Source organism: Micropterus salmoides, unplaced genomic scaffold, assembly GCF_014851395.1.
Source record: "Micropterus salmoides isolate LMB-PRFRI ecotype aquatic unplaced genomic scaffold, ASM1485139v1 Ms_hic_scaffold_9, whole genome shotgun sequence".
NCBI lineage: Eukaryota > Metazoa > Chordata > Actinopteri > Centrarchiformes > Centrarchidae > Micropterus > Micropterus salmoides.
In genome coordinates this window covers 14193753-14210463 of record NW_024044681.1, presented here as the reverse complement: position 1 = coordinate 14210463, position 16711 = coordinate 14193753, and the positions used below count along the sequence as shown (strand labels likewise).

General features: G+C 38.4%; 1 protein-coding gene across 3 annotated transcripts; it reads right to left on the bottom strand.

The window, feature by feature from the left end:
* Window positions 1-1540: 1540 nt before the first annotated feature.
* rab24 (RAB24, member RAS oncogene family) lies at window positions 1541-15807 on the bottom strand. 3 transcript variants are annotated; one of them, XM_038708390.1, is made up of 10 exons: window positions 15352-15807; window positions 14216-14424; window positions 13282-13350; window positions 12526-12604; window positions 10660-10727; window positions 10105-10204; window positions 8697-8747; window positions 6261-6403; window positions 6117-6176; window positions 1541-4967 (listed from the first exon to the last, which is right to left on the bottom strand). In XM_038708390.1, exons 2-9 carry the CDS (start codon window positions 14330-14332, stop codon window positions 6120-6122), a joined length of 684 nt encoding a protein of 227 aa, XP_038564318.1. In that variant the 5' UTR covers window positions 14333-14424; window positions 15352-15807; the 3' UTR covers window positions 1541-4967; window positions 6117-6119. The 3 variants fall into 3 exon arrangements, with proteins under 3 accessions (XP_038564318.1, XP_038564317.1, XP_038564319.1); XM_038708389.1 differs by having other exon boundaries at window positions 6272-6403; window positions 15352-15805; XM_038708391.1 differs by lacking the exon at window positions 6261-6403 and having other exon boundaries at window positions 15352-15795.
* Between the last annotated feature and the right edge of the window lie 904 nt (window positions 15808-16711).

Here is a 16711-nt window from a genome sequence, read left to right as displayed (position 1 = left end):
ATCCTACTCATACATGGCTTTAAACTCCTTTAATTAAATAAAATCACATAATTCAGCATTCCAGGAAAATAACATTATTAACAGTATTAAATACCCTTTAAGTTCCGAATATGCACGATTGATTTGTATGTCAAATGCTACTTAGCCTAAACTTGACAAATTGCTGCTGAGTGCTAACAAAATAATCTTGTGTTTTATTTTGGTTAAAATTATGTGATGTTCACATTTTACTTTCCAGTACATAAATACACTTTTCATTCAGAATATGGTATGCTTTTTAGAAAGGCTGATTAGCATGTCATATGCCAATCAGCCTCACAGGATAAATTGCTGCTGAATGCAAACAAAATAATCATTATTGTTTAATTGAAAGGATGAGATTAAATATGCATTTAGTTCAGAATAGATAGATAGAAAACAGATAGACAAACCTCAGAAACTTGTCTCAGCTTTTCAGAAAGACTAATTAGCTTGGTTAAAATGTGTTGGTGTTCAGATTTTACACATTTACACAGTAAATACCTTTTTAGTTCAGAATATGGACAGAAAAGCCCAGAAAGGTTCAGCTTTATAGAAAGGACTGATTAGCCAAATACTAAATAAGGTATGGCTGTGCTACAAAAAGAGGGAGTCTTTATTAGAGACTTGATGTCTTATATCACAATTATAATTTTCAACATAAACTGCTTGTTGAATTCTTAACTTCTGTAGCCTGATTAAATTGTTTGTACAGAAACTGCACACAACTTTACAGAAATCTCACCTTTATTATTTTGTTTCTTTTATCATTTACAACATGCTACATAATTCAGGACAGCATTTTACTAGCCACTGTAGCCCCAGTTTATCTACAGGTCAAAAAACCTGTGTGGGGAACAGTCCGCCTCTTCTCTGCTATATGTGTATATTGTAGCAACAGCAGAATAACGTGAGGAAAACAGAGCGTCCACACTGAGAGGAATTTGATATAAAATTAATTTAGGCCTCCGTGAGAAAGCTAAATATCATGAATTCTTGCCAATAACTCACTGAGAAGATTCTCTAAAAACAAGATTTTATCCCAGTAATAATTTCTCTAATGCTTCTGTGTGAGTGGGCAGGGGTTTTAATGGGCAGGGCTGCAACTTCTGATTATCTTTTTCAGTGACCTATCAAGTAAATATATTGATAAGTAAATAACTAACACATAACTAAATAAATAGAAGATAAATAATTAATTCTATATAATATCAAACTGAATAGCATGTGTCTATCACAACTTTTCTTAAACTGACAAAAAACAACAGGCAGTGGTGGCCCAAAGGTTAGAGAAGCAAAGGGGTTTGAGACGAAGGGGATTTTTTCATTGCAATATCACGAGTGACCACCGAGACAAATTAGAAGCAAGGCTGTGTGGCAGCGCTCCATCACCCACGATGTAGCTAGCTAGGATGATGAGGTGCCCATTCTTAAACCCACCTATTAGACCTCTCTGAACAAATCTGAGATGTGATTCAGACTAAATCTCTGTTAGGTGATAATCAAACAGCAACAGGGGAGATGCTGTGGTAAACTTTATTTTTCACAGCTTTTAAATGCCATGTTGACAGAGACAGTTCTGGATTTAGCCATGAGATAGAAATTTCTGTGAGCTGTCCCGCCCTAAAAGTGGCACAAAACTAACAGGGTAGTGAGGAAAATGTACATCAAACACACTTTGTTCACACTCAAACAGTCCAGAATAGAGGTCTAAATCAGTTCAAAAATAAGTGACGACACCTAGGTGGGTGAACCAGAGGTAGGTGAAAAAAACAAAAAAGTGATAAAATAAGGCAGAGATTTAGTTTACAAAACAACAGAGGAAAAGAAAAGGAAGGATCGACACATCGCCACTCACAAGCAGAAACTGTCACCATTTTTAAATTAATTTATACAAAGTTAACACACACAGAGCAACTCAAGTACAAAATAAATCAACAGTCACAAGCCAGACTGTCAAAATGAGTGTAAACATGTAATACATTCAGACTCAGAAAGGCTGTAGACTTATATACAGAGCACTTCAAAATAAACATTTTTAATCTCCCCTCATCTGCTTTTATTAAAACAGCAACAATATTGTAAATGAGGTGAAGTCTCCAGTGTAAACTAGCTTGTGTAGTGACCTGTTTACTCTAACAAAGGTTCTTCACGCCAAACAAAACTTTTTCATTTTTCCAACTTTAAATGCTGCAAATCACTTAATGATTTATTTTTATTTTGCCGCAGCATGAGGTGGAGGTGTTGACACTGCTGAAAATAAAAAGTGATTTTAACCTTTTAAATCTAAAAAGAGTAAGTTGTCTGTAGTTTCCACAGATTTCTTTTCTCACTTATTTTAAGAACAGTGGCATTTTAAAGCTTTCATTGGTTTTGGAAGGTTTAGCATGTTAAATGTAAAAATAGCCTATATTTTACATTTCTATAAAATTCTCCAAAGCGTATTTTAAGTTTCTAGATTTATTGTTTATTATGGGTCTTTATTACATGGTTTCAGTGCAGTGTACCTTGCAGTGTTCAAAGACCTTTTTTAAGACCACAGAGAATGCAATTTAACACCCTTTCCACAGTCATACTGGTCAAAATAGTAGGGACAATAAGGCCTATAATTATTTACCAAGTAAGGAAGGAGGGCTGAAAAACAGGTGTTATTTTGAAAAGGGTTTGCAATATATAGTACAGGTGATGGGCTAAACCGTGGGTCTGTTTCATTTGTGCCACTTTTGCGGTTTCTGGTTTATGGTAATGTTCCTTTCTGAGGGATTTTATATTGTTTTCTTTTTCTTGGTGGGGATAGATGGCATGAGAGGACAAGCAAAATTATCTGCAAGTGGCATAAGCTGGAAATGCCAAACTGAATTTAAAAAAAGGGTTTTCAGTGTGCCACAAATTCTGTTCTGTAGTTGCTCTGTACAATTTTACATATATTGCCATTCATTTGCATAATCTTTTTTTCACTTCAATGCATAACCTCAGATATTATATGGGCAAAAAAGTGTGCATCAATCACTATAAAAATGTAAGGTCTGTCAAAGCTTTGAAACATTCTTTTAACGAGCCTTTAATTTTACAGAACATTTCTGCATTTCACACTGGCCTGTCTTAAACAGCCCTCAATAAAAAATATTGTGCATCAAAATATCAACAAGTGGAACATCAACACATCAAATCAGCAACATGGAGGAACCCCCACCTCCCCTGTCCTCCTGGCAACTTAAAAGGCAATAAATTAGTGAGTCAAATATAGCTGTAAATATTGTTTTGAGAACATTGCGATTACATTTTGTATTACAACATTCACTACCAACGTTTTTGTCCTGTGTTGGTGAAATCTGTAGTTTCTCAACACAATGAAGAGGAACCTTGATCATCTTTCTGTAGAAGTGGAGTTTGTCTTGAAACCTTTCAGAGCTTGTCTTCAGAGAAATGAACATCTCACGGCTTCACTGACAACCAGAGGAAAAGACATATTTCCATATGTGTACTTGCATTTGAAATGACAAAATAGAAAATTTAAGAGTTTAAACGCAGAACACTGTCCTTAAAATGTTGTTTCAGTCAGCTCAGGCCATGCATTTTAATTACAGAGAGCTAGGCATTTTAATAACATTTTAATAAATTTTAAATTTGATTTTCCTTTTGACAGACTCATAGCTTATTCAAAATATAACGTATCAGACACATGTTGTACGCGCCGACACCATGGATGTATTATAAGAGCTGGATATTCTAAAATGGCGGCTCGTCATTTGAACGAAAACTGCTCAACGAACACATGAACCAAGAGAGTTTTACAGCTTCTGGGTTTGTTTTCGTGTTGAGTGCACTGCTGCAAGTGCTCATTAATGTTTCTCCTGCTGGCCCTGCCCACACGTTCACGCTCAGTCTAAAGACTTCACATTCAGATGAAAATAAAAGTATTTGGGAAAGTTTTACAATTATAAAACCTCAATGGATACAAAGAGTAATAATTAAACCCCGTGAACAATTTTATACATTTTTCTTTTATAATGGTAATCTCAGGATTATTCTTGTTGCAGTACTACGGGTGACAAGTAGGGCAGATTAGCATGAAGGTCGTATCCAGCCCTGTTAATACATTCATGGCTGTCACATGGCAAAAGTTGTGGTAAACACTGAAGAGCCAAAGCTCTGAAAGTAGAATTTGGGGACACCTGCCATTTCTACTGCAGGTATAAGGCCTTTAAAAAGATCATTGGTATGATTTCATTCATGTGTTATACCAGATTTGGAAAGGTATAAGACAAATTTCAATTAAGTATGACTGGTGTTTTGTATCCTAGTATCCTTTGTACTCCATGTGTATAGGCTTCATGGACGATGTGCCGGACTAACAGCAAATTTAAATAGAGTTAAATAAAAAAAAATAGAACAGCTGTAAACAAACCATTCCCCCTCCTGGATGCACAGCACTCGCTACAACAATAAACCACCTCAATCAAGTTCTGCCAGTCCGCGGGTCATCTTTTAACCACAGCACAGCTCCAGATTGTTTGACACCACACCTTTAGGGATAATGTTTACTTCCACGGTCCAGCTAGGAAAAAGAAATGGACCAGCTGATAAAACACGGGACATAACTGGGTGAAAAGTGTGAATGTTGGTGTAAAATCCATCTCCACCCGGTAACAGTTGAATTAGATCTTCCTCCATAAAGTCTTGCAGCCCTCAGTTCTTTATGGCACAAAAGAAATAAACATATCTAACAAGGTTTAAACAGTACTGCCTGATTTCTGGTTCTGTGATATGGATTCCAGTTCCACATCCGAGTTATCTGACAGGCCATCCAACGTTATCCAGGTTTTACTCTAGCCGAGGGAAGGTGACCGCTCCTGTTTCCCTTGCTGCTGCTATGCATCAGTTGTTATGGCAACAGGTGTAGAAATATGAGTCCTTCTTCTGGCCCAAGTCCACGCCCGTTTCCTCCGCTGAAACAGAGGGAGAGACTTTATGATCATAATCTTTGTTTTGTGCAGCTTTGAGATCGGTTCTACAAAGCAAAGGAAAACCTGCCTCCGCAGATACAGATTTTGTATGAATTAAACGACAAGGTGTAACGTGTTAATTAGTGACCTTTATAAAAGATAATGTTACTGTTGGACAGAGCCAACAGCTATTCTAGCTATTTCCCTGTTTCAAGTCAGGTATGGCTGCAGCCTGGAGCCTCCTGTCTCAAGCCTGGGAGAGTCCAACGGTAAGTTCAGATGGTCAAAATTGCAATCTGGAATTATTTTCAAGATATAGGTGCTACACTATCCGCCATATCCGCCATTATTTTCAAGATGGAGGGGTTTACACAATCCGCCCTTAATCAGGAGCAGTAGGATGATGACAATGAGGAGAAGAAGAAGAAAATACTGTAACAACAGTGACAACTTAGGCTGACTGACTCTAGGGACCATGGTATCGACTTGAAAATCACAAGTTAGCCACGCCCTAAAGCATACCCTCCAAAATTTACTAAATGAACATCATGCTGTGTTGAAGACTTGAAACTAGCGACTGATACCATAAACTTATTATGTGTTTACTGAGGTAATAAGTCAGGTGAGAAGCAGCCTCATTTTGCCTTAATATCTAATACAATCAATCAGACTTCTTTTTGGAACCAGTGGAGTTGCCCCCTGCTGGCCGTTAGAAAGAATGCAGGTTTAAGGCACTGTTGCATTGGCTTCACTTTTCAGACCTGGAGGTTCCCGCTTGGTCAGAAGCATAAACTGTATATATAAAGGTCAGAAGCCAATGTGGAAGTGCCTTAAACCTGCATTCTTTCTAACGACCAGCAGGGGGCAACTCCACTGGTTTCAAAAAGAAGTCGCCACCCTCTTGTCCAAATATGGTCACGTCTGGCTCAAAAAACCAAACAAAAAAAACAAGACTGAATTTAAATTGCTCAACTTGAATTATTGCATTAAAAACTGAATTTGAATAGCATAGTTTGAATTTGTATTGTTTAACATGAATAATTGTATTGAAAAAATCTTAATTATGGACATAACACATTCAGATTCTACTGACACAAATATCCGCCCTTACATTAACTTGACAAAGTGAGTTTACGTGGCTAAAACACTTACCTGTCATATACTGGAAGGCAGTGTTGCTATAATCCTCAGCAACTTTCTGGAACAACTCATCTGTCAAGCAGAGGAAGAATGAGGCCCCTCAGTTTAATTCAGTTCATTCCCACATCATGACCTGATAAAAACAGGTCCACTCACATTCCTGATACCTGGCTTACAGCACGCAATAACTGGTGCAACAGCTGGTTTCAAACGAGCAGTGTGTTTGATCAGTGAGGCTCCTTCGTCCATTAGGTGCACTTTCCCCCTTATGTGCTCTGTGCCAGAACACATCAACAACACTAAAGGCAACAAACAAGCTGTTACTCTTGCTCTCGTAAATGTTAATGTTGTGTGTTTCAGGTAGTGGCACACAAGTGTTCACAGATAAAAAAATAAATAATTAACAACAAAAAAAGTGTTGAAATACACATCAAAAGTAGTTTTCAGGTAGGAAGGAAACCCTAAGAAATGAACTACAATTTAAACTATAATACAAAAGAGCAGTTGGATCTGGTTGAGTCTTGGTCAAGTATTTTATGTACAATTCCTCCATTTGGAAATGTTTTGAGCTGTGGAGGAGAAGGTGTGCAGATAAAAATAACCTGACAATGTTACTGGTGAAAAGTAGCCCAGTGTGGATGTTTCTTGAGTCTACGTTGAGTGTTATTTTCAGTGCTTAGGGGAGCACTTTATTCTCTTAATTTAATTTTTAATTTAAATAATCTCCCCTCTCTAGTCCTTACAATACTTCGTGGCCTTTGAGAGAAGAAGGCTTTTCTGTCTGTTGTCTTTTCATAAAATTGCCAATGTCTATGTCTCAACTTAACTCATGCCTTACACGTTATGCAGTTTCCTTTTTCACAATCATATAAGTGTCACAGGATTACTGCCAAAGAGCAATGGCTTCAAGATTGCCCTCCTTAATACTGTTTAAATGTTTGCAGTTGAAGAATTTGTTATTTAGATCTCGTGCTTTCCTTTGTAGATATGCTACCACTGAGAAACTACTACTGCTGCTTTTACCAGCAAATGAACGAGTTCAAGCTTAAAGCTCATTTGAATTTGTTCAACTTAAGTCCTCAAAGCCTGATTGGCCAGCAGCACCAGCAGCTCTCCTGTAGCCCTTTTTTAGCAAGTGAATATAAAACATTGAGGACGTCATGTACAACTTCGGGGAAACACTGATCGACATCCTTCATCAAACAAATCGACTCAATTAATCGAGAAATGAATCAACAGATTAAAAAATATTGTTAATTGCAGCCCTAGTCCACAAGCATAGAATTACAAGACGTTAATGAAATCTAAGGAGGAAGTAGTGGTCTGATTATTATTGTGGTTGTATGAGGGGTGTAAAAAAAAAAAAAAACTTTTTAATTCCCTATAGGGCTGACCGTCTGTGTCGGTTCGGCTGGCACCATTATCCAACGTTTTCCTCTAGTTTCGTGTCTCTATGAGATGCTCCCAGATGCGTCTCTATAAAACGCTGTGGGGCGTCTCGTGCATAGCTAGCTATGTTTGTGTTGAAGGTGCTGACAGCCCCCTGAAGCACTCTACCCTTACCATAACCATCAAAAATGTTAGTACCTAAACCTAAGTCCCTGACTTTATGCATGTCTATACGGATGCTGAAGGGTACCGTTGGCGTCAAATAATTACTTTGTCACGCTGTCTGAAAGCCTCGATAATGATGTACTGAGATGAGAACGCGTTGATAGACTGGCTGTGAATATTAAACCTTAGCAAAACTTAAATCGCTCATAATCACTCATAATCGCAATATCTGGCAGAAAAATCGCAATTACATTTTTTTCCGCAAATCATTCAGCCCTAGAAACACTTACAGGTCCAGCCTAGTAAGATTGTAGTCTTTACTAAAAGTGACACAGGAGCCTTTTCAGACAGGAGCCTGGCCCATTTCTGACTTTTTGTGTTTCAGTTTAACTGCTCTGTATATGTTGAACTTTTTCATGGTGTGGTCTTTGTTAAGGGAAATCAGCATACAATTTAACACAATAGCCCTTCCTTGTTTGTGTTTTCCCTTTTCCTGACAACGCCCCCATGCACAAAACCATCTCCTTAAAGAAATAGTTTCCCCAGTTTGGTGTGGAAGAACTTGACTGGCCTGCACAGAGCCCTGACCTCAACCCTATCAAACACCTTTGTAAAGAACTAGAACAAAGATTGTGAGCCAGGCCCTCTCATCAAACATCAGTGCCTGACCTCACAAATGCTCTACTGGATGAATGGGCAAAATTCCCCACAGACAAACTCCAAAATCTCGTATAAGGCCTTCCCAGAAGAGTGCAAGTTGTTACAGCTGCAAAGGGGGAACCACTATATTAATGCGGTCATAAAAGCTCTTGTAGCTGTAAAGTCAAGGTGTCCCAGTTCTTTTGTCCATACAGAGATTTTTTTTTTTTGCAATAATCAAGAATGTTTAGGTGCTTAAAAAGTAAAAACAAAATTCAGTATCAGAGTTCTGACGAAAACCCACGTCCTCAGTTCACAGACCACGAATAGCCTCAGCTGTGATTGCAGGCAACCACCAGTGTTAAATGCGTTCTGCAGATGACTGAGGGTGTGACTCACCAACATTACTTCCTGTTTTACTGGAGGTCTCGAAAAGCTGCGCACCAATCTCTGTGAAAGCAAACCAAAACAGTAAGGTTAAATGTCCGTCAGGCTGTGGCACAGGTGTGTGTGTGCGCGCGTGTGTGTGTGTGTGTGTGTGTGTGAGAAAGAGGTGGTAAGTTCTGTCCATGTAGCAATTCCTACAAATCACACAGACGTCAACGGTTTCTTAATATCGTTTAACCATAATCAGGACGGCACTTTAGTCATCTAATTTTTCCCCCGGTTTCCTTTTTCTACAGGTAACTCGCTGGAGAAACCTCATATTGTTCCTGCAGGGTTCACCAAGTTCAATTTAAGACTTCTGAAGAGCATTACCACACATACCGTAGAATTTATATAACTGACATACCAGCCAAAGTATAAAACAATGATGGAAAACCAGTAGAGACAATTTGGCCAAGAGTTAGGCCATTTTAATAAGCCTCTACCGTAAGTCCCAGCAGTACATAACAATTATTCCGGATAATATAATTAATTAGGGTGTTTCACGTGCACAGATGTACACGAAAAAGAGGAAAAGCATCACTGTGGCACAGGAGGATGAAGGCGAGGCTTGTGGCCTGACTTAAACTAAATAAAACTTAGACTGAACCTTCAAACTACAACTTTTTCCACAGCTTAGACATATTTGTCAAACACACAGTAAGAAAAAATGACTCAGACACACAGCTCTGAGCTGATTCTTACTGACTGTAGTTCTGCCGCCTTTGACAGACATATTCACAGCTGATGGTGTGACATATGCCATCAGACAGTGTGCCAACAGTCCATCACCAAAAGGCAACAGTGGAAGTGTAGCTGACCATCTGCCGACTCACGTCACGCCACAACCTGTGACACTTCTGAGGAGGGCGTTACAACTACAACTGAAACTGTAAAAGTAAACAAACTACTACACTCGGTAAAAAAGGCTGATTTGCCCCCTACAGTCCAGGTTAATCCAGTGCCAGTAACGGTGTGACGAGTTAATTAATCGATTAGTCGACTGACTGTAAATATTTGCTGATCTTCTACGCAATAATCAACAAATTAATGTAGTATATTATGTAGTATATTAACAAATAAGTGCACACATGATGTGTCATACCATAATAACCACATCAATCTGTTGTTTGTAAACATACTGAAGAAACATTAACAGCCTTCTGCTGGCCAAAGGAAATAATTCATGTGATAATGCAAACCTCTCAATGAAGGCTGCATGACAGTAATGTGCAGTATGAATTACACACGTTATGGTACATTAGTTACAACTGTTTTACATGAAACTGACCTCTGATCAGGCAAACTACACGAGAGTGATTATATTTACTTGTCACAGGCAAGAGTACCAATATTATGACCAATTAGAGACTGTAATTACCTTCAGCAAAGTCCTGAGCGTCGTGATAGTCGATTTGGCGCAGACCCCGATCTTCTTCAACCAGGTCGTTCTTAGTGCCACACAGGTAGATCTTACAGTGCTGCAGTACACAACACAGTGAGTGACATGTACAGAAGTTCAACATCTAACTTGTATTACTTCAACTAGCTGACGACTGACTACATATTTATGCCTTGACTTGACACAACTCCATACAATGCACAGAGTTACAGACATGCATTCAGAAACTTGATTTTGGCATCAAAAAGTATCATTTAGGCATCGGTAGCAAAACTTTGGTATCCAATTGGCACCCAAATGGTACCCAACCCGTCATGTGTACATAACAACCAAAGTGACTGCACACATACAGAGGAACAAAGACACAAAGAAACAAGACATCTAGTCACACATTTATACTGCGACTGTATTTATTTTTTATTATAGCATTATGAACTGGTAAAAAGCCATTTAACGATGGTGGCCGGAAACTGTCCGGTAACTATTAAAAACAAATCTCTATCACATTTAAATTTTGACTAGAAATGCTCTTACTTCCTCGCAGGTTTGCAGCTCCTTCACCCAGAACCGAGCTCGCTGGAAGCTGCTGCTGTCAGTCAGATCTGAAAGACAAAAACCCAACAAAGTTCAGGCACCAGCAGCAGTCTGACAATATGTTGTATGTTTACAGACTTTTAGTATTCTGCAGACTCTCCTTAAAATATGTATGTAAACACAACCATGCATACAGCACACAAGGAGACTGATATTAAAACTAGAATCCACAACCAATCAATTGGTCCTATTTCAGTGATTTTCCACAAAGGAAACATGAAAGGGACAAAGTAAAATCTAGGGAAAGTCTTTAGTAACTGATCAATCACTGATCTGATCAGTAAAGGTAATTTAACAGTAAAACAAACAAACAAAACTACAGTGGATAACAGAAACAACTGGATGGAAATAAAATCTACAGAAAGAAGATGGAAGGTAAAGAAGAAGGCCAGCAGACTTGACAGAAGATGTTAAATAAAACATGACAACAGCGTGAGTAATCTGCTGGGAAATGCCATTAGGCTATTTCCTAACAGACAAAGTTCCCCTATGTGGAACAAAGAAAAAAAAAATTCAGAAAATGCTGCACGTAGCGAGCCTCAACCTGTTTGAGGATCAATTTAACAACTGTGAGCAGATAGTCTGAGAAACATTTTATTAGACATTATCAGACCCTATAAGACCCCGATCAGACAGAGCGTAGTTTCTGCAGAGCACGGTGCTTGTTGCTAATGCATTTTAAATGCCTCGAGTGCCACGTGTTTTTGCAGGAGCGCTCTGAACAGCTGAAGGAGAAAAAATTCAACTTAGTGCAGAAAACTGACCGATGTCATTTGCGGGGGGGGGGGGGGGGGGGGGGGAGTCTACTTCACAGTAAAAACCATGGTTAGGCTAAGGACAGGTGATCTGCTGGAAGCAACAGCTGCTTCTTCCTGCTGCCGCTGCTCTGATCACTATTTTGGTCCTTTCCGAGACCAAAGTTTTTATCATTTCTTCACTTTTGAGACCATGCACTGCCCTTATCCATATCTTGTTCATTTTCACATTAATTGGGAAACACTGTTTAAGACAGGAGGCTTTAAAGTTGTGTCACAAATCTTAAGTGAACCACAGATTTGTTTAACAATGAACATTATTGTAACTGTCCTGGAGGTATTACTGTATCATATGTGATCAGGCTGTATCCTGCTTTAATTATATTCCCCACAGTGTGTTTACATGCTTTTGTTGACTTTTTGATATAGAGCGACGATAGGAAGGTTCACCCCGTCTCATTTCTGAATACAAGACTACTGGCGTGCAATGAATAACCAAAATAATTGTGTTTACATTCTTTAAAAGTGATAGCAGTGAGCAAAAGATTTGCAGTGGAGATGTGTGTTACTGAAAAGCAGATAATGGAGTCTTTCTTCAACTCGTCATTGCTGTCATCAATTTCTAGCAGCATCAGATACTTGTAGGTAAAAACACAAGCAGCCCAAGCTGAACAATCACATATCCATAGCCACTGTGATCCCAGCTACATTAGTTATGTTAGCATAAGGGAACAGAATAGAGGTTTAACCTGCAGAGACTGGGCAGAGTCCAGAGTTGAAGCAGAGTTGAGAAATGTCAGCTAAAATGTAACTTCAAGCCTTGTTAGCTCACCAACAAGTTAACAACATCTATAAAAAAAATGTCTGCTGACACTTGAAATGAGTATCAGCAGCTGTTCAGTTCCCCACTGAAAACACAAAAAGTAACCTCGTGCGGTGAAGTTCTTAATTTAGAAATGGTGCCCAGCTGTTCTCAGCTGCTGTTGCCCAAAGGTTGAGTTATGATACCTGAAAGTTCTCTGTAAGACGATTAGGAACAATGTGGATTTACCATAGCAGACCAAGGCTGCCCGGGCTCCTCTGTAGTAGATTCTGCTCATTGCTTCGTAGCGCTCTGATCCAGCTGTGTCCTGAGTAAGACAGAGAAGAGAAGAGTGGGACACAGGAAAGAAAACCTGAGCTCTACCTACAGTTAACGGAGACAGGGTGAAATGATAAGTCTTTCGCCTTGTATATCTCAAATCTGATGTTATAGTTGTACACAGTCAACATTCCTACAGCCCCTACACAGCCTATAAATGCTGTGTAATCCCCAGAGTGACAAGCTCTGTGGCTCAAAGCCAATTTTCCCCTGACTGCTATTGAGTTGTTGAATCACCTAAACCTGTGATTCGGAAACAGCTCAAATGTTTCTTTTGGCTACCATTTACTCAAATGTACTAATTGCTTATTTTCTCACAAATTTTTCTCACACATTTGTCTAATCAAGCTGCACATAGTGAGAAGTGAAATGCATACTTTTCAACACACTATGTATGATGAAAAGGTATCTTCCCTCCTTATTTAAATTAGATTCAACGTTTAGAGTGAGAATATTTGTGTGGCTCTGTGACCAAATCTCCAAGCCACATTTACCCTGGACAATTGTAAAAATAAAAAAAATAATGTTCAAGTACAGGTATTTCTCATTTTGTGTAAATGGCCTTGGTTGCCTAGGCCTTGTTGAACTGAATGTCAAACTGAACTGAAGGTCTTGGGGAGATCTACTGAATATGTGAAGTGGCTCAAGGCTACAAATCTGACTCACCCATATTCCCAGGGTAATCACTTTCTCTCCCACCTGGATTGGTTTGGCAACAAAAGCAGCACCGATAGTCTGTCAGGAAGAGAAAACAAGCGAAGTTAAGCATCAGACACCCATGGATAGAAATATTGGGGGTCCTTGTAGACTGTGGGAACTCTCAGTCTGAATATTGTTTCTTTATTACAATCATATTGTCCCACGCTAATATGGAGCTTCAGCTCAAATCCTGCAATTAAGTTGTTTTCATTTACATTTTCATTGCAGTTGGCTGTGAACTGGTATATTTATTTAGCCATTTTAACTGGTAATGAATCAGCAAATAATGCATTAAACTGTCAAAGGTGAGATAACTTACTGCAACACATTATTATCGTAACACATTATTATCTATCACCCACTGATCATCCAAACACGTGACTGACTACTATTCATACTAACCGTATTCTAACTAGTTAAAGTTTTAGAAATTATAAAATTCTGGATTTTTAAAGTCAAAGTGTGGATTTACAACAAGAAACCAGTAAGTCACATGGATTCACTTGGAAAAAGTTGTAAGAACACGTAACAACGTGCAAAAAGTAAAGGGGCCTAAATACTTTCCAATGCCACTTCATGCAACTGTCAAGTTCTAAAAAATATCACAGTATGTTTTTAAACAGGACACAAGAGAGGCATGTCTGAATAGCTTCCACTTTAATATAGAAGATTACAAAAATGCTTGTCTAATGCAGACTCTGCTTAAAGAAACATACCGAAACATTAATGCATCCCAGTTTCTATCATTCTATGCTTCACAGACTTGAGCCTTTATTACAACAACCTCCCCGGGGGCTATACATAAAAATAATCATCCAGGAATCAAGCAGGGAGGGAATCAGCAACGGGCCGACATTGAGTTTTAAATATGTAGCGTTGAAACTGAGCAGCTGACACTCACATTCTGGTACGGGCCGACCAAGAAGCGATGATGAACGTATCTCTCCACCAGGCTGGTCTTCCCCACACTCTCCTTTCCCAGCATCACCACTTTGGCATCCACGCGCATTGCACTCATACTAAACGAGTTTGGAGAAGCCCAGGATGAGGCCACAGCAGAGCAATCAGGAGGGGGGGTGGCGAGGTTAATGTACAAGGCTGATCAGTGTGCTGTGCGATTAAGAGACAGGAAACACAAGAAATGAGTCGCAACGCTAATGTAGTCGTAAATTTACAGATCTGATTCATTAAACACAATGACCAATGTGCATGTTTTGAGAAAAATATTTAATTTCTCTGGGATTATTTCAAATTGTTTAACTTTCTCTTATCTGTATCCGTCCGTGTCTGCAGATAATAATAATAACCTTTATTTATAGAGCACTTTACAAAACCCCTCTTACAAAGTGCTTTAACAAGTGCAAAGACAACAAAACACAAATTAACCCAAAGATACACGATAATATATAACGTTTATAAACATGTATTCAAATAGCTAAATTAGAATAAAACACAAACAATAAAATAGGCAATAAAATAGAATTAGCTGTGTCAGAGCAGCATGTTTTAAATATGTAGCGTCATCTGACAGTCCAGAAACCAATAAGTATTTACTTTATGAACATGAATTGATTAGAGCAGGAAAGGTATACTTGAATTAAGCTAATTAATACTGATGAATAAAACATTGTAATCAAAATCACCAAAGCTTTAACTGAAAGTTTGGCGTTTTACCTCAACTGTAAATGGGTGGATTAACTACTAAGTATTCGCTTTCTTATCTGACGTTACAATGAATTTGAAAGAAAAAATGAAATGTTACATGTTGTCTTTTATTCCGGTCTTGACTTTTCCAAATCACTAGTAACTTACTTTTTTCTCTCGATACTTTTAGCTCACTTGCAAGTGACTTGTTTTCCCTGCATATAGATGCACGTTATCTTTAAACAACTTTAAAAAATGTATTTAATTACATTAAAAATGTGATTGTCGATTACCAAACATGACATAGCCAAAGCATTAACGTTAGCTTCTGGTAACCAGGGTCAGAGAGCTCAGCTATCCTAAGCTAACCAGATATAAACACTCAAAACTCACCTGCTAGCTAGCTTGACTCAACAAATCTTTCTTGACATCTGATCTTTTTCAAGCAGGAGCCAAACCGGGGCGGTCATCCGTGCCTACCAAACCTGTTTGGAAGTAAATACGGTAACAGCCAAATCGCTTGTCATCTCTGCTCAGCCTCAGCCTAATGAGCACCGGGCAGTTGTTTGGACGCTGAAGTGGCAGCTAGCTGGGGCAACGTTAACTGCCACTGTTGCGCAATGACTGAAATCACACGCGAGTCGTCAACAACGTTACAGAAAGAAATAATAAATGGTTGACATTGTTTCTATATGACACTAGATAGACAAGCCCATCTAACTAACGGGAATCAACTGGATGGAGGGAGCGCTGGTAAACGTTTGTGTACGGAGAAAGACTCCATCTGCGCTTTGTTTGTTTCGGTGGGAACCAAAGAGGCGTCAGGGGCGGTTTCCAGGACACGGAAGTGACCGAATTACACGAGACAATCACCGGATGTCTGTAGCCATTTATGCTAATTTAATAAGTTTATAGATGTTGTTCTTTTTAATTTATAGGCTTTATATTGATTTATATCTCCCTCATACACTGTGTTTTTCTGCTCCTTCTGTTTAATTGTTTTGTATTTTTATTTTATTTTATTTGTCCTGGTCTAATCTGTATTTATATTTTCTGTTATTGCCTTGTCTCTTATTGTATATCATTTTCTTGTACTGTGGTGTTATTGTTAATGTACATTGCCTTGTTCATCTGAACGTATTTAATAAAGGCAATCAAAAATATATATCGTTATTGTTCTAAATGCATTTCCAAAATTTGCATTAAAATATTGCAATAGATCATTTAAAGTGAAAAAAATATTAATTACCTTTTTCTTTTTACTTTATTGCTATAATACAACATACAGACAATCAGTATGGGTACAAAACGGAGAACTTGCCAGGGGAATATAGCCTAAACCTTACACAAACAGAAATAAATCATTTCTGGTGATGGCGCAATGGATAAGACATATGGCTTTTGGTGTGAGAGACCTGGGTTCAGTTCCCCACTGTATCATATCCACCATTGTGTCCCAGAGCAGGGCACTTTACTTCTAGTTGCTCCAGAGGTGTGTGACCTCTGACATATAGCAGTTATAAGTTGCTTTGGATAAAAGCGTCAGCTAAATAAAATAATGTAATGTAAAAGCAGCAGCTATATATCTATAAATACATAATGGGTAAAGTGCATTGTTTCACCATTTTAATAGCTTTCTTGTTCAAACATATTACTTAATTTTTTTCTTAAATTCAGTGAATATTAGTTTGGCATCAGTGAATTTCCATTACAGTTATTCATCCAATTTCTCCAAATCCTAATCTTTAAACTA

Bases quoted from the DNA above. Each gene is read 5' to 3' on its own strand.
- rab24 (XM_038708389.1), bottom strand. From the start codon at position 14,332: ATGAGTGCAATGCGCGTGGATGCCAAAGTGGTGATGCTGGGAAAGGAG. The intron at 10,205-10,659 runs GTAAGAGCATTT...TGTGTACTGCAG, and splicing joins AGCTGCAAACCTGCGAGGAA to CACTGTAAGATCTACCTGTG. The intron at 8,748-10,104 runs GTAATTACAGTC...TTGCTTTCACAG, and splicing joins CGCTCAGGACTTTGCTGAAG to AGATTGGTGCGCAGCTTTTC.